The following is a 23,813-nucleotide window of genomic DNA, read 5'->3' as shown; positions in this document are numbered from 1 at the left end:
ACTAGATACCATAAACTGGGTGGTTTAAACAACAGAAATTTATCACTCACAATTAATAGGTTGGGACGTTCAAGATGAGCTAGTATGTTCAGGTTCCAGTGAGAGCCTTGTTTTCTGGTTTGTAGATGGCCACCTTCCCATTGTATACTCACATGATGGAGAGCAGACGGAAAGAGAACAAGCTTTCCTGTCTCTTCTCATAAGGTCCTATTCTCATCCACAAGAACTCCATCATCATGACCTAATCACATCCTAAAGGCTCCACCTTCTAATACCATCACATTGGGGGTTGGGATATCAACGTATGAATTTTAGGAGATACATATACAGAGAGAGAGAGAGCACAAGAGAGAGGATATATAGAGAGATAGAATACATATAGATATATCTAGATATCTGGATATATATCTGATATATATAGAGAATAGATGGAGAAAGAATATATGTATATATATAGAGAGAGAATAAGCAAATGTGGCAAAATGTTAGCAATGCCACTGAATTGTATACATTGAAATGGTTAAAATGGTAAATTTTAAGTTATCTGTATTTTCCCATGGTAAAAAATTGGAAAAAAATACAGATTATGTGGATGAAGGCATAGACAAGTGATCAAATAAGCAGATGACTCAAAGCTTGGTATAAGAGGAGAGGAATACATGGTGGGGGAGCTGAAAATGTGGATAATAGAATCAAGATTGTAACAATTATCAAAATAACGGAATGGTAAATAGAAATGAATAATTTCATAGTTCTTCAAGATTCAGAACATCAACTATACATATACAGGATGATTTGTTATGGCAGTAATTGATATAAAAATGCCCTGGGCTTTTACACTTGATCGCAGGCTGATGTGAGGCAAGGATGTGACACAGTTGCTAAATAAAATCATATAAGTTGAGTTATCAATAATAGAATATGAATATTTCAGAGAACAGAGGTTTGAGTCTAACAATTCCTTACACAAGTCAAGCCATACATGGAGCATTGTGTTAACTGAAAAAGAGAAACGTATCTACAAGAGAGCCACCAAGATGGGGAAATCTTCAGAAGCCATTTCATCTGAGATATTGGTAAATGTGTTATATTTAATCATGATCTGCTTGAGAAGGGCTGCCCAGAAAAGATGAAGCAAATGGGTAGATGAATAATGTGTGTTGGTTACCCACAAACCAAGAACAAAAAGTTAGAGGTTGAATAAGCCATGGCGTGCTCAAAACTAGACTCAAAGGGTTAACAATGCAAAGTTCCCAAGAGCCTGGGCAGCAGCTGTGAGGCAGGCCCACTGCAGCTGCTGCTCAAGGTTTGACCCCACAGCATTCCCTTTATTGCTTCTGCTGCTGTCTGCCAAAGCCAGGGTAGGGCCCTGAGAATCTAGAGATAAAAATACCTAAAAAGAACACTTAAAAGAGAACTCCCTTAAAAATCGATAGGGCTGGGTGGCAGTTATTACTATGCCCAGTTTACAGACGAAGAAACTAAGGCTCTGAAAGCTTAGATAAGTGGTTGAAAGTCACATAGATAAGGAATGGCAGAAATGGAATTCAAACCCTGGTTATCATTCATTTATGAGTTTATGTAATGTTTATTGAGATCTACTTATATCCAGCACTGGGGCTGCAAAGGTGACCAATACATAATCCTTGCCCTTAGGATACTTTTAAATACCTTAAAACAATGCATTTAGGATTAAAATATAGATTTCACATTGCATTATATATTCGTGTGCTGGAGAACCGGAGCTTACATGGAGCTGGCTGGGGTATAAGGTGCATGGAGGGAAGGATGGAAAGTATATCTGGACGATTAATTTGGGCCCAGATTGTGTTGGCCTGAAAATGCTATGCCAAATTGGGTGGACCTTATACTGTATACAGTGAAGAATTATAAAGATTTCCAAAGCAGGAGTTCCCATCGTGGCACAGCGGAGGTGAATCCCACTAGAAACCATGGGGTTGTGGGTTCGATCCCTGGCCTCGCTCAGTGGGTTGAGGATCCGGCGTTGCCCTGAGCTGTGGTGTAGGTTTCAGGTGCAGCTAGGATTGAGGATCCAGAGTTGCTGTGGCTGCGGCATAGGCTGACGGCAACAGCTCCAATTAGACCCCTAGCCTCGGAACCTCCATATGCCACGAGTGCGACCCTAAAAAGACAAAAAGGCAAAAAAAATAAAAAAATAAAAAAAAGATTTCCAAAGCAGGAAAATTACATGGTCAAATCCATTTAGCAAGATAACTTTAGGAGCAGGTGGTAAATGGACTGGGGGAAACTGGGAAGAAAGATAACTAAACTTACTATTACAGTAGTCCCTATAAAAGAATATGAAGACCAGAACTAAGGCAATAACAGTAGAGGCATATGCAAGAATGGGGATAAACAGAAGAAAGATTTCTGGAAGCTTAATCAGTAAGGCTTTGTGACTGATTAGACATAGGGGGTAAATATAAGGAAGCCAATGATGGTGATGAATTGATAAAACATTAGACGATTAATGGAAATGAGGGATACAAGAAGAGGACCAGCTTGAAGGATGTAGAGGATATTTGGTTTGGGATATATTCTCTGATATCTACAAGAGGATATCCACTAAGCAGCTAGAAAAAGGACTGAAATTGAAGGGAAACATTTAGGTTAAAATTACGGAATAGGGATCATCAGCTCTTTCAATTTTTTTTTTTTTTGTCTTTTTGCCATTTCTTGGGCCGCTCCCACGGCATATGGAGGTTCCCAGGGTAGGGGTTGAATCGGAGCTGTAGCCACCGGCCTACACCAGAGCCACAGCAATGCGGGATCCGAGCTGCGTCTGCCACCTACACCACAGCTCAGGGCAACGCCAGATCCCCAACCCACTGAGCAAGGCCAGGGATCGAACCCACAACTTCATGGTTCTTAGTTGGATTCATTAACCACTGAGCCGTGGCAGGAACTCCAATTTTGTGTTGAAGTTTCAAGAGAAGACTGAGACTGAGTCTGTTTCAGAAAGCATAGAGGAAGAGGAGGGCAAGAAGAAAGGGGAGAAAGGGAGAGGGAAAGAAAAGAGGGAAGGAGGGGAGGGAAGGGAAGAGGTTCAGGAACAGTATGCTTAGACTGTGTCATAGTGTAACTGTAAATTACATTAATGTATAAATGAGTGAGTAAAAGAACCCCAACCATTAAAACTTGGGTGGAAGAGCACCCAGCAAAGACTGAACAAGAATAGTGAGAGAATTATACCTTCTTAGAGGGAATGGAGCTGTGCATGCCAGGACAGAATACAAATTTGAGACTGGAATTGGATGGAAAGAGGACGAAAAAAGTCTTGGGATCTAGTTGAGGGCCTTCATTCAGGTATTCGTGATAGCAATATATGCTGAATGTTTTTAAAAAAATTCCAGAAACAGTAAGGGAAGGGAGGTATACAGAGAAAGAAACATTCAGAGAAGCTTCCTCTGAAGGAGAACATTTTGAGCTGGAACTTAGAGGAGAAGTTTGAACTACTGAGAGGAAGATAAATGCACATAAGTATATTGGGGAGCATAAAGGCACAGAGGCTGGAATGGACTTAGAGAAGTGAGAAGTTGAAGTATCCCTAATAGCTGGGTTCAGAAAACCCACATAGATCCATTGCATACCCATTTTTGCAATCATTGGCCCAACATCTCAGTCCAATCACAAAGATATTACATGGTCAGTCAGTATCCTGGTCTTTTCCTTTCAGGCTCTGCTCCCCAACATTTACCCCAGCGACTGTGTAGCAGCATCTCTTAATCCTCATGTCTTAATTTTTGCACTTGAGCCAGAGAGAAGATGCAATTGTTACAGGTTGAAATTCCCACTGTAAGTTTTGTAAATGTGGATAGTAAAACCAAGGCTGGAAATAGTTGGAAAAGGATTGTGGAAAGAGAGCCTTGAATGCCAGGTTATGAAATGGGAACTTGATCCAGTAAGAATGGGAAGACATATGAGTATATTGGGAAGCGAGTGATACAGTGAGAACTTTGCTTCATGAATGGGAAACTGATTCTGAGGGTCCTTATACTTCGGGTTTCAATTACACCAAAATTAAGGGTCCTTATACTTTGGGTTTCAAGCTACACCAAGATTGGCCTCTAGATCCAACCCCTTTCTTGCTACCTATGCCAAGACAGAAGTCACAGCAAGGAACAAAGGAGAGAGTGGAGGATGTATTATGCCTGTTCTCTTTACAGTCTCCTGGGTTCTACAGCCTTTTTTTCCCCAGCTTCACTCCATTTCACTGGCCTTTCCCATAGTTTTGTGCCCAACTTCTCAGAAGGAATTTAAAATGACACATAAATGTATATAAATGTGAAATGAAGAACATTTTTATGCCATTAAAGATCATTGAGGTTGAACCACGACACTAGAGTTAGCATTGACAATCACAAGTTGAGCCTCTCACCAACCTGAAGGCAAGGTACTGACCCAGGGGGTCGTTCAGATTAGATTCCTGTCCAGACTCCTGAATCTAAGCCTTGGGAGTTCTGTCCTAGATGCCTTTTAGAAACCATGGGAAAGAATTCCCAGTGTAGTGGCAAATACCTTCTCCAAGGGATGACTGATTTTCCTCAGCATTACCTTTAGTTTAACTCTCTCTTTGAACTCTTCATCCTCTTGTGTACTGTCATCATGAAGGAGAACCTGACATGGTCATTTTCGTGGGTATAAGTCTCAGTTTATCTTTCAGTTCTGACCAAATTTTTTTCCATGTAATTTCTCCATTCGCAAAGTCCTAGCAAAGACATTTTTCAAGCCTGGGCCACCTTTTTTTTTTTTTCCCCCCAAAGTCCTGAAGCACAGATGAGAATGTTCAGCATCTTGTGTATTACAGAGTTCTTTCTCTTGGCATGAATGGCCTATGATGACTATTTTGCCATCTGTGGCCCACTGTTCACCCTTGTCACTAGTCCAAGAAGTTCATTTGACATTTGGTTGAGGAAAATTATACATTAAGACCATAAACTCAGCAGGCTTCCTATCTCTCATATTCCACCCCACCCGCTTCTTCAGCTCCCACTTCTGCTCACTTTTGTGACATTCCTCCCAAGTTCCAGCTGATGTCTGCAACATGACTTCCAGCTTTGAACTCCCTGATTTCACAAACTCAGTCTGTGCTGTGGAAATCACCTGCCCCTCCCCCGTGATCCGGAGGTGGTAACTTCTTGGGAAACGGAAGGATGTATTCTGGTTCTACACTGAGGTCGTCTCCATGCCAAATCAAAAGATCTGAAGAACAAATTTTGATAGAATTTTTTTCAGAATTCCATCCATCGTTCTTTTCCACCTGTTCAGATGAAAGTTTCAGAGTTTTGAGGTATCACTAGACTGTTTCCTGAAAAATAGACATTTTATGTATAATCCCTTAAGGTAAACTATGTAACATTTGATGAAGGCCAATGAAGTGAAACATTTCATACCAAAGGCATTGCTTTTTATCTGCTACCATTAATGAAAAATTTGCTTGAAGGTAAGAGGTGTGTTCAAATCTTTGTTATTAAAATGTCAACGTGCAAATAGGAGCCTGTTTTCTTGTCTCTGATGAGTCTCAGAAATTCCTACATGACCCATATCAGTACACATTTGTACTATCTGCCACAATAGCATAGCTGATTCTTTATTATGATCCCATGGAAACAAAGTCCTTTATATAGGAAATTGAGACTTAAACGTCACATGTAGCAAGAAGGGTAACATGCTTTTTGAGTCAACCATTTGGAGCCTGAAATGTGATGTTTTAGCTAAAACAAAATAAAAATCTTATATCTCTTCAGTCATAATGGAAGTCAGTGAGAAAACATAACTTCATATATGGTAGGCTATTCACTTCATACTCTGCTTGTAATGAATGCACTTAATTTATAAGCCCTGCGTGACTGGTACCTCATTTCCTCCTGCAATCGCACACACATTTTCTTGTTCCACAATAAATTTTACGTTGACCAGTCCTCATTGCTAGGATAGTGTACCGCATGAGTTCAGAAGGCATTCCATAAAATCCATTGACTTTCCCTTGAGCTCTTGTTTCTCTATTTTCCAAGTCCTTCCATTCCATCACTAGAAAGCCTCATCCATAACATGGTAATTGTGATAATCTTGACCTCCCTTTAGTTAGTGATGTAGTCACATACCTTTATTCTGTTGGCTGTAAACCCTTTACATCCATATGCATTTGTCTGAAACTGTAAGAGTTTCCAGAGCAGAAACATTTCATTTTTTTGTTTGTTATGTGGTTTGTTGGTAGTTAATATTCCATTGTAAGGTTGTGCCACAGTTTGTTTCACCACTCATCCATTGAAGGACATTTAAATTGTTTCTAGTTTTTGCCATTATGAACAAAGCTGCTATAAACACTTGTGTATAAATAATTATCTGAGTTATCAGTTTTAATTTCTCTAAGAAAAATTACCAAGAGTACAGTTGCTTGGCTATAAGTTAAGTGCATTTTTTTATTAGAGTATAGTTGATTTACAGTGTTGTGTCATTTCTGCTGTACAGCACAGCGATCCAGTCATACACAAATATGCCTTCTTTTTCTCATGCTATCTTCCATCATGTTCTATCCTGAGAGATCAGATATAGTTCCCTGTGCTGTAGAGTAGTGAGTGTTTAACATAAGAGGAATTCCCACTGTAGCTCAACGCAATTGTCTGCATCTCTGCAGTGCCAGGACACAGGTTTGGTCCAGGCCCAGCACAGTGTGTTAAAGTTCCAGTGCTGCCACAGCTACGATGTAGTTTGCAACTGTGGCTTGGATCTGATCCCTGGCCTGGGAACTCCATATGCCACAGGGTGGCCAAAAAAGAAAAAAAATAAGGAAAAACAAATAAGAAAATTCCAATAAGTTTTCTAGAGTGGCTATATCATTTTGCCTTCCCAAGAGTAATGTGTAAAATTTCTAGTCGCTCCATATCCTCACCAAATTATTATTCTAGTATTTTTAAAGACATGCTAATAGGTGTATAATGTTATCTTGGTTTTAATTTGCATCTGCCTAATGGCTAATGATGTTAAATATCTTCTCCTGTACTTATTTCTATCAGTATATTCTCTTCAGTGAAATGTCTGCTCATGCCTCTTGCCCATTTTTTTTTTTTTTTGCTATTTCTTTGGGCTGCTTCTGCGACATTTGGAGGTTCCCAGGCTAGGGGTCGAATTGGAGCCGTAGCCGCCGGCCTACGCCAGAGCCACAGCAACGCGGGATCCGAGCCGCGTCTGCAACCTACACCACAGCTCACGGCAACGCCGGATCCCTAACCCACTGAGCAAGGGCAGGGACCGAACCCGCAACCTGATGGTTCCTAGTCGGATTCGTTAACCACTGTGCCACGATGGGAACTCCTTGCCCATTTTTAATTGGATTTTTTTTTTTTAATTTATTGGGAGTTCTTGTCGTGGCGCAGTGGTTAATGAACCTGACTAGGAACCATGAGGTTGAGGGTTCGATCCCTGTCCTTGCTCAGTGGGTTAAGGATCCGGCGTGGCCGTGAGCTGCGGTGTAGGTTGCAGACGCGGCTTGGATCCCGCGTTGCTGTGGCTCTGGCGTAGGCCGGTGGCTACGGCTCCGATTGGACCCCTAGCCTGGGAACCTCCATATGCCGTGGGAGCGGCCCTAGAAAAGACAAAAAAAAAAAAGTTTTATTGGAGTATAGTTGATTCACAATGATGTGTTAGTTTCAGATGTACGGATAGGTCCATTCCCCTTCAGATTCTTTTCCCATATAGGTTATCACAGAACACTGAGTAGATCTCCCTGTGCTATACAGTAGTACAAAATGTGTGTATATGTCAACCCCCAAATCCCAATTCATCTCCTAGATTTTTTTTTTGAAGCTTGTTTATTCAGAGTTATTTATATATCCTGGATATAAGTCCTTTATTGGGTGTATTACAAATATTTTTTCCCAGTCTTTAATTTGCCTTTTCACCTTCATGGCAGTGTCTTTGACAGAGAAAATGTTCTTAATTTTAATAATGACCTTATTTATTTTTTCTTTTCAATATCATGCCTTTGGTTTCCTTTCTATGAACTTTTGCCTAAAGTCAGATTATATAGATTTTCTCCTATGGTTTCTGTAATCTTTAAAACGTTGTTTTATATTTATATCTATAAATATGTAAACTGTTTTGAGGTTATCTTTGTATAAGTTGTGAATTTGTGGTCAGAGTGGTCATTTTTTATTTTTATTTTTTGCATATGAATGACAACTTGTTCCATTTGATGAAAGACTACCACTCCTCCACTGAATTGCTTTTATACCTTTGTCAAAGACCAAATGGCTACATTTGTGTGGGCCTATTTTTCAACTCTCTATTCTGGTCCATTGACCCAAGGGTCTATTCCTTTGCCAATACATACTGTATTCATTACTGTAGCTTTATAGTAAGCCTTAAACTTGTTAGGGTGAGTCCTCCATCTTTATTCTTTTTCTTAAATTTTTAAGCTATTTTATTTTCTTTGTCCTTTTATATAAAATTCAGAATGGAGGGTTTTAGAAATTCCTATTGTCTCTAATAATGATAACCACAAAATTATGCTGGAATTTTCATTGCTATTGCATTGAATTTATAGGTTACTTTGGGGATAATTGGCATCTTTATTATTATGTTGACTCCTCCAATCCCTGTTCATGGTATGTCTCACCATTTATTTATATATTCTTTGAAATCTTTCATCAGTACTTTATAGTTTTCAGCATGTAAATCCTGTACAAGTTTGTTATATTGATACTTAGCAATTTCATTTTGGAACCATTTAAAATGATATACATATATTTTCACAGTTTTGACTTCCAATTGTTCATTGCTTGAATTTACAGATACAATAAACTGTTTGCAGATGACATGGTACTATACATAGAAAATCCTAAAGGTGCTATCAGAAAACTACTAGAGCTCACCAATGAATTTTATAAAGTTACAGGATACAAAATAAATATACAGAAATCAGTTGCATTTCTATACACTAACAATGAAGTATCAGAAAGATAAATTAAGGAAACAATCCCATTTACCATCATATCAAAAAGAATAAAATACCTTGGGATAAACCTACCTAAGGAGTCAAAAGACCTCTACTCCAAAAACTGTAAGACACTGATGAAAGAAATTGAAGACAAACAGATGGAAAGATATACTATGTTCTTATATTGGAAGAATCAATATTATTAAAATGACTATGCTCCCCAAGGAAGTCTACAGATTTAATGCAATCCCTTTCAGATTACCAATGGAATTTTTCACAGAACTAGAAAAAAAATTTTATATAGAAATACAGAAGACCCCAAGTAGCTAAAATAATCTTGAGAAAGAAGAACAGAGCTGGAGGAATCAGGCTCCCTGGCTTCAGGCTGTACTACAAAGCTACAGTCATCAAAACAGTATGGTACTGACACAAAAACCAGACACAGAGATGAATGGAACACAATAGAGAGCCCAGAAAGAAACCCATGCTCATATGGCCAATTAATTTATGACAAAGAAGGAAAGAATATACAGTGGAGAAAATACAATCTCTTCAGTAAGTGCTGCTGGGAAAACCAGACAGCCACATGTAAAAGAATGAAATTAGAACATTCTCTAAGACAGCCACATGTAAAAGAATGAAATTAGAACATTCTCTAACAACACATCCAAAAATAAACTCAGAATGGATACTATAAAATTCCTAGAGGAAAACGTAGGTAGAACAAACACTGTTTGACATAAATTGCAGCACTATCTTTCTGTATCTGTCTATTAAAGTAAAGGAAATAAAAGCAAAGATAAAAAATGGGACCTTATTAAACTTAAAAGCTTTTGCGCAGTAAAGGAAACTATTGAAAAATTAAAAGACAACCTACTGAATGAGAGAAAATATTTGCAAATGATATGACTGATAAGGGGTTAATATCCAATATATATAAACAGCTCATACAACTCAACATCAAAAAAAAAATAGATTAACAAATGGACAGAAGAACTGAATAGAAAATTTTGCAAAGATGAAATGCAGATGGCAAATAGACACATGAAAAGATACTCAACATCACCAATCATCAGGGAAAGGCAAATCAAGGCCACAATGAGATATCACCTTACACCTGTCAGAATGGCTGTTGTCAAGAAGACCACAAATGTTGGCAAGGATATGGAGAAAAGGGAATCCTCATACACGGTTGGTGGGAATGTAAATTGATGCAGCTGTTGTGGAAAATGGTGTGGAGGTTTCTCAAAAAAATAAAAATTGAATTACCATATGACCCAACAATTGCATTCCTGGGTATATATCACAAGACCCCAAAAACACGAATTTGAAAAGACACGTGCACGCTAGTGCTCATAGCAGCATTATTTACAATTGCCACACACACACACACACACACACAGACACACACACACACACAGTGGAGTACTCTTCAGCCATTCAAAAGAATGAAATTTTGTCATTCACAGCCAAAATGGATGTACTTGGAGGGCATTATGCTAAGTGAAAAAAGTCAGACAGGGAAGGACAAATATTGTATGATATCACATATGTGGAATCTAAAACTTACAACTAGTGAATATAACAAAAAAGAAACAGACACACATATATAAAGAACAAACTAGTGGTTATCAGTGGGGAGAGGGGGCCAGAGCAATATAGAGGTGGGAAGTGGGAGATACAAACTATTGGGTGTAAGATAGGCTCATGGATGTATTGTACAACATGCAGAATATATCCAACATTTTGTAATAAGTATAAATGGAAAGTAATCTTTAAAATTGTATAAAAATTAAAAAATTAGAAATACAATTAAATATTGTGTGTTGAAGTTGTACCCTGTGACCTTGCTAAGCTCACTCATTAGTTCAAGTAGCTCTCTATCCTGTTCATTATTAGTTCGGAGCTCTCTAGCCTGTTCCATTCATCTATGTGTCTGTTTTTGTGTCAGTACCATACTGTTTTGATGACTGTAGCTTTGTAGTACAGCCTGAAGCCAGGGAGCCTGATTCCTCCAGCTCTGTTCTTCTTTCTCAAGATTATTTTAGCTACTTGGGGGTCTTCTGTATTTCTATATAAAATTATTTTTTTCTAGTTCTGTGAAAAATTCCATTGGTAATCTGAAAGGGATTGCATTGAATCTGCAGATTTCCTTGGCTTTCATTTTACATTCCCTGAGATTTTGTACATGGATAATCATTTGTCTATAGACTGTTTCTTCCTTTGCAATCTGTCTGTTCTTTCTTTTTCTTATCTTACTGCATCAGCTAGAACTTTTAGTACAATGTTAAATACAAGTTATAAAAGTAGATATCCTTGCCTTGTTCCTGATCTTAAGAGGAATGTATTCATTCCTTTACCATTATAATGTTAGCTATAGTTTTTCATAGATGCTTTTTATCAGGTTAAGGAAATTTCCTTTACTCCTAGTTTTTTGCAAGTTTTTAAAAAATAATAAATGTATGTTTTATTTTGTCCAATTTCCCTGCATCTATTGATATAATCATGTGGGCTTTTTTTCTTATTTAGACTGTTAAAATGATGGATTATATTGATTGATCTGATTGATTTTTTTAAATGTTGCACTAGTCTCACATTCCCAAGATAAACCCCAACTGGTTGTGATGTTTTACTATATTTAGGTATTGCTGGTTTTAGTTTTCCAATACTTTGCTGAGGATACTTATGTTTATATATATGAGGGATATTGGTTTGCAGTTTTAATTGTTTTGCACTATCTTTGTCTGGTTTCAGTATCAGGATAATGTGGGCATCATAAAGAAGGATGGAAAGTATTTACTGCTCTTTTCCGGAAGAGATTGGTATTATCTTCTTTAATTTGGTAGATGTCACCAATGAAACTATCTAGACCTGGAGATTTTTTTTTACAAGATTTAAAACTATAAAATCAATTTTGGTAATAAAAGAATATTTATCTATTTAATATTTAGTGAGTTTTGTAATTTGGCTTTTGAGGAGTTGGTGACTTCATTGTAACTGTCTCATTTTTTGTGTAGAATTGTTCATAGTATTCCTTTATTTTCCTTTTAATATCTGCAGTATCTGTAATAATACCCCTCTTTCATTCTGATATTGGAAATTTGTGTTTTTCTCTTTTCTATTTTGATAAAGAATTATCAATTTTATTAATCTTTTCAAAGCACCAGTTTTTATTTCATTTATCTTTTCTCTCCCTTTTAAAAATGCATATTCATCCTCTTTATTATTTCCTTCCTTTTGCTTAATTGTGATTTAATTTATTATTTTAGTAGTTTCCTAAGACATATACTTAAATAATTTATTTGAGATCTTTCTTATTTTCTGATACATGCTTTTAATTCTGTAAATTTCTAAGTACTACTAAGGTAAAGCTGAAATCCACAAATTTGGGCATGTTGTGTTTTCATTTTCATTCCATTCTAAATAATTTCTGGTTTCCTTTGAGATTTCCTCTAAAATTCATGGTTTAGTTTCCAAGTGATTGGAGATTTTCTTGCTATTTTTATGTTATTACTTTCTAGTTTAAATCAACTATGGTCAAACACCATACTTTATATGATTTCAATTCTTTTCAAATGTGTTATAGTTTGGTGTAGGACCTAAGATACAGTCTATGTACCATTATTAAGTGGAGTGTTCTATAAAAGTATCAGTTAGTTCCAGTGGGTTGATAATATTGTTCAAATACTTTTTATTAATTTTTTTTTGTCTTTTTTTTTTTTTTTGCTATTTCTTTGGGCCTCTCCTGCGGCATATGGAGGTTCCCAGGCTAGGGGTCGAATCGGAGCTGGAGCCACCGGCCTACGCCAGAGCCACAGCAACGCGGGATCCGAGCCGCGTCTGCGACCTACACCACAGCTCACTGCAACGCCCGATCCTTAACCCACTGAGCAAGGGCAGGGACCGAACCCACAACCTCATAGTTCCTAGTTGGATTCGTTAACCACTGCACCACGACAGGAACTCCCCAAATACTTTTTATTATATTATGTTTTTAACAATAGGGAATGATGCTTACCAAGCATTTTCTACATTGCAAGTATTTCTATATTGCAAGTATTTGGAATATTTATCTAAACTCTGTAAGGCAAATATCTCATTTTACAGGTTAGAAAAGTGACATGCAGAAATGTTGAGTATCATGCTCAAGATCACACAAAAATAAAACTTGAAGGCCAGAATTTGAACCTAGTTTTGTCTGACTGAAGATAATGTTCTTTTCATTATACCACCCTCCTTTTGGCTTGATACATGTACTAGTTGGTATGTTGTTTGAGGAATATTTTTAAATCTTATTCAATGGGTATTTTGTCTCCCCAGCTAGATTATGAGCTCTCTGAAGTTAAAGACTCTTCTTTTCCTTTTACAGAGTGTCTATTAAAGATTCAGTGTGCAGTAAGGGCTTGATAGTTGCTGACTGACAAAATTGACTGAAATGCCCTCTAAAAACCCTCAGTAGGAATTGAATGATGGTGATCATAGCCACTGTCATTGAAGGGGAAAGAAGTGTTTATCTCAGACCTGAATTATATATTATTATTTCTCAATAAAGGTGCTAGTTGATATTTGGAGTGAAAAAATTCTTATTATAAGAATTGCACAAGGAGTTCCCGTCGTGGCACAGTGGTGAACGAATCCGACTAGGAACCATGAGGTTGCAGGTTCGACCCTGGCCTCGCTCAGTGGGTTAACGATCCGACGTTGCCGTGAGCTGTGGTATAGGTCGCAGATGCAGCTCAGATCCTGCGTTGCTGTGGCTCTGGCGTAGCCTGGCAGCTACAGCTCCGATTCGACCCCTAGCCTGGGAACCTCCATATGCCGCGGGAGCGGCCCAAGAAATGGCAAAAAGACAAAAAAAAAAAAAAAAAGAAAGAAAGAAATACACAAGACTTTTGAGCATTATAAGACATTTAGCATCCCTGGCCACCTCAAAGTTAATATCAGTATTTCCTCACAGTTATTTTCACAATAAAAAAAAAAACTTCCATACAATTCCAAGTGCCCTATATAAGGGAAATATCACCCTAACTGAGAACCACTAACAGTTCCTGGCACATACAGGTGTTCCATAAAATTTCATTGTAAGCGTAAGAACACCCCTCAATGAAATTACCTCATGGCTCTGAAGATTGTGATGAAGGACATGTCTCTCTAGGTCCCCTTGTAGGAAAGGGCTGGACATGGTGTCTCTAATTACTCTTGAAATGTCTTTTACTTCTTAAGACTTCTTGGGTTTGTCCAAGTTTGCAGTTCACCATCTCAGTGATGGTCATGATTCAGCAGATAAGGAGGCACTTGTGTAGATTCGAAGGCATCAGTCCCTAACCATTGTGCAAAGACCTCTCCCTGATTGTTGTATTAACTGATAGCTCTAAATTCTTTGTCAGACCCTGTGAGGAATCAGGCAGCTAGGGTCTAGTATTCTATTTGTAAAAAGGAAGCAGGAAAAGTAACTCAGCATAAAACTCTGAGGTTGTAGTTTTCAACACTGGCAACATATTAGAGTCACTCGGGAAGCTTTTTAAAAATATGGATGCCCATGCCACATCCCAGACCAGTTAGATCAAAATCTGATGATGGGATCTGAATATAGTGTATTTTTAAGATCCCAGGTGATTTTAATGTGAAAACAGTGTTGAGAACCATCAGTTTTAGAGAAAAGGGCTGAGCAGATGAACAAATCTGATTTTAGAAGATGATTTCAATGTGCTATGGCAAAAAGAGCATTGATAGATTGTGGAGTCAAAAGGACCTAGGTGATATTCCCGGCTTAGTTACATATCATCTTTGTGATCCTGGCTAATTTACTTATTTTCTCTGTGCTTCACTTTCTTCATCTGTAAAACAGAAATAAACATAGTACATGCTCCATAAAGTTGTTGTAAGAATAGCATAAAATTTTGTGATTGGATTTAGCACAGTTCCTTATACTGACTAGCAGAATAAATCTTTTAAAAATATGTAGCATGAAACTGTGACTTTTGAGCTATACAATATACTTTCAGAAAAATTGGAGAAAATTTCATTTCGGGCAGCAAATGGCTGGGAGGACATCAGACCTAAGAGGGGACACTCATTTCAAGGAGGATAGTAAAACCCTCCATGTTCCCAGTTCCATGACGATGGACCCCCTGTCCCCATTCACTGCAGACTGATGAAAGGACATTCCTCATGATCTGTCACCAGGACAAGTGACTCCTTTGTCATGCCATCAGCACAGTAATACAAAAAGGGGAAACACATTTGGGTATCATCAAGACTGTTCCTCACGTCCTGAAATGCATGGCACAGATGGAGAAACATCAGAAAACTCACTCACTTCTACATCACAAGGAAGGAAATGCCTTCAGCTAGGCATAAATCTAGAGCCTTCACCATTTAGAGGACTAGTTTACTCCATTGCCCCCATCAAATAGTAAGGGCTGGTGCAGTGTTCACTGGAAAACACCTTGGAGAAAAAAAAAAATCAGGACTGCACTGATGCCATTGCTGGAATCTTTATATTAGGCACTTTGCAGCACCATCAGAATTTTGCTTCTAGCCACTGAGAGATCTTTGGACTTTGAGAAATTGATAGTGTGCAGGGATGATCACCTAGAAAGCATTGCATCTACGTTATTCAAATGTCTACAGGCAGTGACAACAGATAAAGACATCCCCATTAATATATAACAACATGGGAACAAGATACAGGTCTCTAGATGAAAACATTTGGGCACCAATTTGGTCTGCTGGCACATTACTTCATTCGTCCCTGAGCATTAATGAGTTAGCCTTTAAGTTGTTATCCCATAACCTCTATTTCAGCAAAGGCTGCAGTCGTAATGAACAAAAATGGCTCATTTTACCCTATGCGGTACGATGTCCCAAGATAATTAAATTTGGGGACAGCATTCTTCAATACACAGAGTCAGCCCATCATGCCATAGCAGAAGCTCATAAAGTGGTTCAAATATCACCTAATGTACCACAATTTAACTTGAAGAAAAAGAATAATTTCTCCTTTAAATGGCTACAAAAATCTGCACAGCCAAGCAACAGAATTAAACCAATCTGCCCACAAGAGACATGTCTACAAAGTCTAATTTTTAAACAATTTTCTTGCTTTAAAATCAATAGCTCTAGCCCTTAAAATGCATAATAACGTGGTATTTTCCATAGAATCTGCTAATGAGCCAGCACTAAAGGAGATATAAGCTGCTTTTGCCTTCCAAATTTGAGACTTGTGCATGTGTGTGAGCACACTCACACCTGTGCATGTATTGGGGAGTGGGAGTGGAGTGTTGTATGTAGAGAATATTATTAACTTACTATTGATTTTATATTCCTAGCTCCTAGCACAATGAAAAGCACATGATACATATTTAATAAACATTTATCGAATAAAAAAAATAAAACACATGCATAGAACCGAGTCTTCCACAACTCAGATCTTGTCTGATTAAAAAATGAAACAGTATGGTACAAGGCAGCTGGCTGCCATATACATCTCAGGTACAAGAGTATTTTATTAAAACACTGAGTGGCCTTCAGAGAATTTACTGACCACGTAAAAACTAATAATTCTTTGATGTGAAAAATAATTTATAGTTTATAATCAGAGGCGTTTGCTGTGGAGTAAACAAGGTAATAGGACAGATCATAAAATGAGAAATATGTCCTTACTACCATCTTCTGTATTGGTCATTTATTCCTAATTCCTAGAATCCATATGTTTGGGAAAACAACTGGTATTTTAATTGTGGCTTAGAATTTTTCAGGTGAATAAGAATGTATTTTAGGTAAAAGATGACAACACAATATATCTCATAGTCAATTTGATTCTTCCAACTGTTCCCAGAACATCTCAGTGGTGACTCCAGATCCCCAAACTCTCAGCATGAGTCAGTGAAAACACTCTAATGGGAATGGCTCTGCTTACTGCTCCAGCCGTCTTGAACGTCCCTGAAGCTCAGCCCTTGAGCTTACTTTCCTCAGCATCTCAGGAGACCAGTCAAGAAGACAGATACTTTTGCTGTATTAATGATTCTGCCAATTACACAGACATGGCTAAGCCTGGAGGGGGAAGTAGGGAGGGAAATATAACTTGGACCTTAGTTCTAGAGGCTTTATTACCATAAGCCCACAAACTTATCTGCGCCTGCCAAGGGAACATCTGGAAAAAGCCCAACCAGTGATGCTGGCCTGAAGCATTTTCAATGAATACGGAAACAGAAAAGTGGCTGGTGAATATTTGTGACTTCTAGAGACATTCAAAGAATAAAGGTGGGTGATCAAAAGACAGCGATGCTGTAGAGGAAAGTTTGAATGTTCCATATATTCACATTCCTAGTCAACTTGTACTTGTGCCATTCTTTCAAACGGAGACTGAAGCTCTACGTAGAATTTAGGAGACCTCAGTTCTATTGCTGACAATGTCACTGAGCACTTAAGTGTACTCTGGATCTTTGTATGGCCAGCTTCTCTCCATTCAGATTCTAGCTCCTAACATCAACTCCTCAGAGAGGCTTTCCTTTGCACTCTACCTAATGCTGCCTCTCCAAACCCGAGCTCTCTCTATTCTATTGGTGTGTTTTATTTTACTTATGATTTTATCAATCAAAAATATTTATGTATTTTTCGTTGGTTGTCCATCTCTTCCTTTAGATTTTAAAGTCCATGAGAGTACGCCTAGTACCTACCGCCTTGCCTGGTACACACCAAGCATCCAATGAATATTAGTTGAGAACATGAATGTCCAAGAACAAAGTACATAAGTTTTTTGTGGCTTGAATTCACCTCTAAAATTAAGAGAAACCATCTTGATTATTTCTATGATTAGCATGATAACAAAGAAAGGATGGATTTGCAAATCCCTTGAAAAATATTTAACAATCTATAATTGTATGACTAGATTTAGAAAAGACAGCATGGATACAATAACATTAGAATATTGCCGAACCATATTTTAATGTAGATTCTGCCACCTAACAGCTATGAGATCTTGAGCAAGGCTTTGAAATGTTCTGAGCCTCAGTTACCTGGTGTGTAAGGTGTAAATAATAATAGTAGTTACTTGCTAAGGTGGTTAAGGAGATTAAATACAATGATTTGTGTCAATCACCCAGTATAATGTGTGGCATTTGTTATCTACTTATTAAAGGTATCTATTAATATATTCCGGATAACATTTAAAATGTTAACAACCAGCACTATGTACTGAGGAATTTCAGTTCCTAAAGATGGCCATAGAGGTGACATAAAGCAGGCAGCCACAACCTCAGAGGGACAAAAAGGCAGCAGGCATTTATTTATAGGTTGCGGGAGACTAATCTAACTTTCTCTTCCAGAGTCTGACTTGGAGCCCACAAGAAGATGGAAGCCAGTGTTGTGAAAGCCAAGGTGGGCTGGCAGCTGTCAGGGAAGCACCCAGGGAGGAGGGGGCTCTAGAACAGCAGTTTTAACAATGATCATAAAGCTATTTTTTGGCTACGCCCAGCATGGGGAAGTTGCCTGGGCAGAGATTGAACCCACACCACAAGCAGCAACCCAAGTTGCTGCAGTGAGAATGCTGGATCTTTAATCCACTGAGCCACCAGCAAACTCATAGAACTTATTTAAAGTTTGACCTGTCTATTCCAGTGCATGCTTTCTGAGTATTCACCGTAACTCTATTTAATTACTGTACAAATAATTTTCCTAGAGACTGTCACTGGATATTTGCAGCAATCGTGTGAGTTCAGAAGAGCATGTATTTTTGTGCCTATTTTATAGATGAAGCTAGTATGACCCAGAAAGAATTACCAAATGCTATGGAGCATTTGGAGCATTTGAAATTGGAACTCAAACCCAGGCATTCTGACTCTAAATCCAGGGATATCAATTCTCTGTTCAGTGCCATAGTTTGTCCTTCGCTATCCCAACTCTTAACAAGAAAAATATTATCAAAATAAAGTACAGTTAGATATTGTCAATCTCCCTGATTAAGAGAAAGGTTGTCGAAATGTGACTTCCTAAGGAACTGTGGGTGAAGCAGCTCCCTGTTTTCTGTGTTCTGATAAGGACATGGATTCCATGTTTCTGAAAGGAGAGGTCAGAGGCTGTTACGCCCTCCAAGTGGAAAGCATACTGTAGAAAGGACAACTGGGTTTGAGTTCCAGCTCTTAGATTAAGCCCGAGGGCAACTTTGGGCAATTTCCTTCCCCTTTTGATGCCGTACGTTCTGGATTTCTCCCTCTTGAAAACAGCATTAGATGAGAGTAATATATCACCCTTTTACTGCCTCAACAGGCTGGAGAATCACAACACAGTGATTAGTAACAAGAGCTCAGTTAGGAAATAATTCTTAGCAAGGAGCAAGTGGCAGAATCTAAAGGGGCTTCTGTGCAGTTTGAACAGACAAACTAGGAGATTCCCAATCATAATAAAAGCTAATATTTACCACATGCTTAGCATGGACCAGGCACTTTGCTAAGTGCTTTACATAAATTATTCCATCTTCACAGTAAATTAGTGGAGTGGAGTAAGAATATTTTGGTACACTCAGGGTAAAGATGAGGAAACTGAAGTTCAGACAGGTTACGTAGCATGCCCAAGTTCACACAGCTAGTAAATAATAGAATGGGATTCTAACCCACATGTAATTGACCCTGGAGTTTGCCCTTTTACCCCTATATGATATTGTTTTATATTCTCCCTCCCCTCATCCGCTGCTGTCTCTCAAACACACAGCTGAGGTGTGGAGAGTCTCTCCCATGTCTAAGATTTGTGTCCTTGACTTTATGCCCAGGCTAAACTTTAGCTGAGGACAAGTTCATTGCTGGGAAGAAGGATGTGGAAGGAGGAAGGCAATTAGGATTCACTGAGACCCACTCTTCTTCCCATACGTTGCTAAATACTTTACAGATACCTACCATCACCTTTAGCCTTACAACCAGTCTTATAGGATTGGTATTTTATCCTTGTTTACAAGGAAGACTCAAAGAGGTTAAGACATTCGGCCAAGGTCACAGAGACAATACGTGGCAAAAGCTGAGATTCAGACCCATTCTTCTGATTCCATATTCAATCCTCATGCCTTTAAACCTTGTATCCAATTGGGCTGGAAGTTAACAAGAAATAGGTAAGCCAGAATGTCATGTGCTAGGTCACCAGGACCAGACCCTGCAGGTGTGTGTTTAAGGATTTGAACTGTACATGTCTCACTATTGTCATGCATATCCCTTCTGCAGACCTGCAGTGGCGCAATGGGAGCAGGCAATACCAGTGAGTTGCGCAAATTCTTCCTCGTGGGCCTCACCGATGATCCTCAGCTTCAGCCCATCCTCTTTGCCCTCTTCTTCTCCATCTATGCGGTCACAGTGGTTGGAAACCTGGGCCTCCTTGTTCTCATTACAGTCAACTCCCAACTCCATACTCCCATGTATTTCTTCCTCAGCAACCTGTCCTTTCTTGATTTCTGTTATTCTTCAGTCACGGTCCCCAAAATGTTGATGGGGTTTTTCTCCGGTTGTCAAAGCATCTCCTTCTCTGGCTGTGTGGTCCAGACAAGCTGCTTTTTGATCTTTGCTGTCACCGAGTTCTTCCTCCTGGCATCCATGGCCTATGACCGTTACGTGGCCATCTGCAGTCCTTTGCTCTACCATACCATCATGTCCCCAAGGCTTTGTTTGCAGCTAGTGGCTGCTAGCTATGCAGTGGGCCTGATGAACATGGTGCTTCTCGCTAGCACAACTTTTCGTCTGACTTTCTGTAAGTCCCATGTTATCACTCATTACTTCTGTGACATTCCTCCCCTTTTAAAACTTTCCTGCTCTGACACACAGATCCTTCAACTTCTTCTCTTTGCCTGTGGTAGTTTTAATGTGTCTGTGTCCCTGGCAATAGTCCTGGCCTCCTACACATGTGTCTTCTTGGCTATCATCCGAATCCCCTCAGCCCAGGGCAAACACAAGACATTCTCCACCTGTGCATCCCACCTGACGGCTGTCAGCCTGTACTATGGGACCACAGTGTTCATTTACTTGCGTCCTACCTCTGAGTACCTACTAGGCAGGGACAGGCTGGTGTCTGTATTCTACACAGTGGTCATCCCCATGCTCAACCCCATGATCTACAGTCTGAGGAACAAAGATGTCAAGGAAACATTTGGCAATGCTCTCAAGAAGATGTCACAATTCTTCTCTCTCCGTACAGCCAGATTGCTCTGATAGTCAGTGCAGGAAAGGAAGGACAGAGAAGGGAAGGAGAGGTAGGTGATATATTTTTGGCCACCAATTATTTCTCATGCATTATTCCAGGAATCTTAAATAGACTAGGCCTTCAATCCTCTCTACAACTCTGGAGGTCATGTATTGTTATCTTAATTTTACGGATGAGGAAACCGAGGCCCTGAGAAGTTTCAGTGATTTGTCCAAGGTCAGATAGCTTGAATGTAGTGGAACTTAAATGTCAATTCAGAACTGTCTAACCCTGAAACTGCCTTTTTACTACATTGCATTGTTTATGTACAAGTCAAGATGCCACCCTCTCTCTTAACCCTCAGAGTCTAAGGTTTCTGAATTTTTTTCCCTTTTTGGTAAATCTGGTCTCTAGAATTTATAATAGATTCAGTCCCTTAAGACTCCCTCCCTTTCCCATAGCCAATTCTTTACCTGTGGCTTTGTATCAAGCTTTATTTTAATCAGGTCATTAAATTAACTCAATACTTGTTGTATACACAGCCCTCTACCAGATGCAGGGGTAGAGAGTGATAAAAAGGAAGGAAGTTATGGCCACTAACTTTTGGTATGTTTCAATTCATTTAGGGAAGACAGAAGATCCCACCCAAGTGACAAATGGACTATGACTTTTCATTTCAATTGACATTTATTGAGGTCTATGCAGTAAATGTCAAATCATTTACCTCATAATCATCCTACAAACTCTGTGATGTAGGTACTATTGTTGCTCCCATTTTACAGATGAGAATAATCAATATAGCTAAAAAGGGTTAAGTAACTCACTCAAAGTAACACAGGTAAATGAATGGTGAACACAGAATTTGAATCCAGGTCTGTTTGGCCAAAGAGCTTATATTATTTCCCTTCTGCTATGTCAGCTCCTGGATTACTGGGCTGCCTATCAGTAAGCACCAAGGGATATAAACTGTAAGGCTGGGATTCAGTGCAAAGGAAGTAGGATGAATTGGATTCATAAGAGAGCCTCTAGGAAAAGATAGATGGTTTGAATAAAATCTATAAAGAGTGAAGAGTGGTAGTAATAGATGAGTAGTGAAGGGAATGAGAGGTACTGGGGATCAAAGTCTGAGATAAAAGAATCTAGACGCATAAAGGTCTGGTTTGGCTGGATCAAGGTAGAAGTCAAATTTAGAAGCAAAGGCCATTGACAAAATAGGGAGATGGCTGAGTAGGGCCGATATACCTTCTTTGTAGGTCTTACTAGCATCTAAATAATTCCTTACTTCCATATGTGGGAAAGTTCTAAATAGAGCTCTGATTTCCCTAATTTGACCCAAGATGGCTTTGAGTGTGTAGCTACTTACAGTTGTGTTAAGAAATCACATTTTATGGAGGCCAAGACTGCCATAAAACCTTATTCTCTGTCTACAGTCCATGCCACCCAGATTACTCAGACAACCAGCAAATGGGAGGCCTTGGTCACAAGAAGCTATCATGGAATTACTTCCTGACTCAAAACTTGTGGTCAAGTTAGAGTAGGAAAGCTCAAACAAGTGTGATATAGTGAAGTTGCTTCAAATCTAAAGGCAGCCAGACCTAAAGGAGGAACTTGCTTTCTAACACCTTCCTTATTGAGAGTTCCTCCACCCTAGAACAGGCTTTTCTCTATTTTATCCTTTTTTTTTTTTTTTTTTTTTTTGGACTATTGCAGTAGTCTGATAACTGGTCTCACTGCTTCCTGGCTTGCTCTGACCAGTTTATCCTCCACACTGCTGCCCGATGATTATTCTAAGCAGAAGTCTGTCTGTATCCACTGTTCTCCTTTAAACTCTTCACTGGCTCTTCGTTGTCCTCACAATAAAGTCCAATCCGTTAACTTACAGGTCCTTCATAATCAAAACCTGACCTCTCAAACCATATTTCTCACAATCCCTCTTCCCCTCCCACTTCATATACTCCCCTTTCTACTTACTATTTTCTTCATTCACAGTGCCTTCACTTTTCATCAGTGACAGATCTTGCCTCTATTTCTGATCATGATCTTCCTCCTGAGCTGACCAAAAGTGTTCACCCCTTCCTGGGAACTTTAGAACCAATGATTACAGTATCCAATCATCCTATAATCCTATGCTGCCTTATTCCGTTCCACTTATATTCATATCTTGCTTCCTCTACCATATTGTGTCCTTTGTAGGGGAAGACCAAGGTGTCTCATAGCTATGTAACCACTTAGTGCCTGGAACCAAGATGGCATTAATGAAATGTTGTTCGTGGGAAGAATAAGAACTTTTCATGTACTATGTCTTTGGGCTTTGGTGTGGGCATTTGTGTCTACTTCTGAACCCTCCGAGAAGCCAGAGGTGTGTTACTAATTCACCCCCTCTTTTCTTTTTCAATATTCTATGTCCTTTCCCGCATTTACTTCCAGTTTGACCTTTTCTTATACCTCTGTCCCCTCTGCCAGCATTTGCAAATACATTGCTCTGTATTGATTTGATCTATATGTGTTGTATTCCCAACTAGATTAATGTTCTTTGAGGAAATGGATCACCTCTGTGTTTGGCTTTCCTGGTAATTGTGAGCTGTGCAAAACAAGTGCCCATTGGGTAAACAGATATGTGCCTGTAGCTGAAGAGCATTATGTGGAGCTCAAAGAAGAGCTGAGATAACTAAATGTGAGTTTAACAAGGGAATAG

At 38.9% G+C, this 23,813-nt stretch overlaps 1 protein-coding gene across 41 annotated transcripts in view; it reads left to right on the top strand.

Moving 5' to 3' along the window:
- Positions 1–23,813, top strand: part of IGSF1 (immunoglobulin superfamily member 1) — a 504,513-nt gene that overhangs the window by 403,181 nt on the left and 77,519 nt on the right. For 5 of the 41 annotated variants that reach the window (XM_085006588.1, XM_085006570.1, XM_085006587.1 and 2 more), the window contains one exon: positions 18,289–18,340. The exons of the other annotated variants lie outside the window; for them this stretch is intronic. In XM_085006588.1, coding sequence (XP_084862714.1) covers positions 18,314–18,340 — 27 coding nt within the window. In that variant the 5' untranslated portion in view covers positions 18,289–18,313. The remainder of the gene's footprint in view (positions 1–18,288; positions 18,341–23,813) is intronic. 41 annotated transcript variants of the gene reach the window in all.

The sequence above is a fragment of the Sus scrofa genome, chromosome X (assembly GCF_054392235.1).
Source record: "Sus scrofa isolate SSC_HxYL_T2T_F1_AM1 chromosome X, Sscrofa_HxYL_maternal_Yorkshire_Landrace_v2.0, whole genome shotgun sequence".
Taxonomy (NCBI): Eukaryota; Metazoa; Chordata; class Mammalia; order Artiodactyla; family Suidae; genus Sus; species Sus scrofa.
This window is presented reverse-complemented; position numbering and strand designations above follow the sequence as displayed.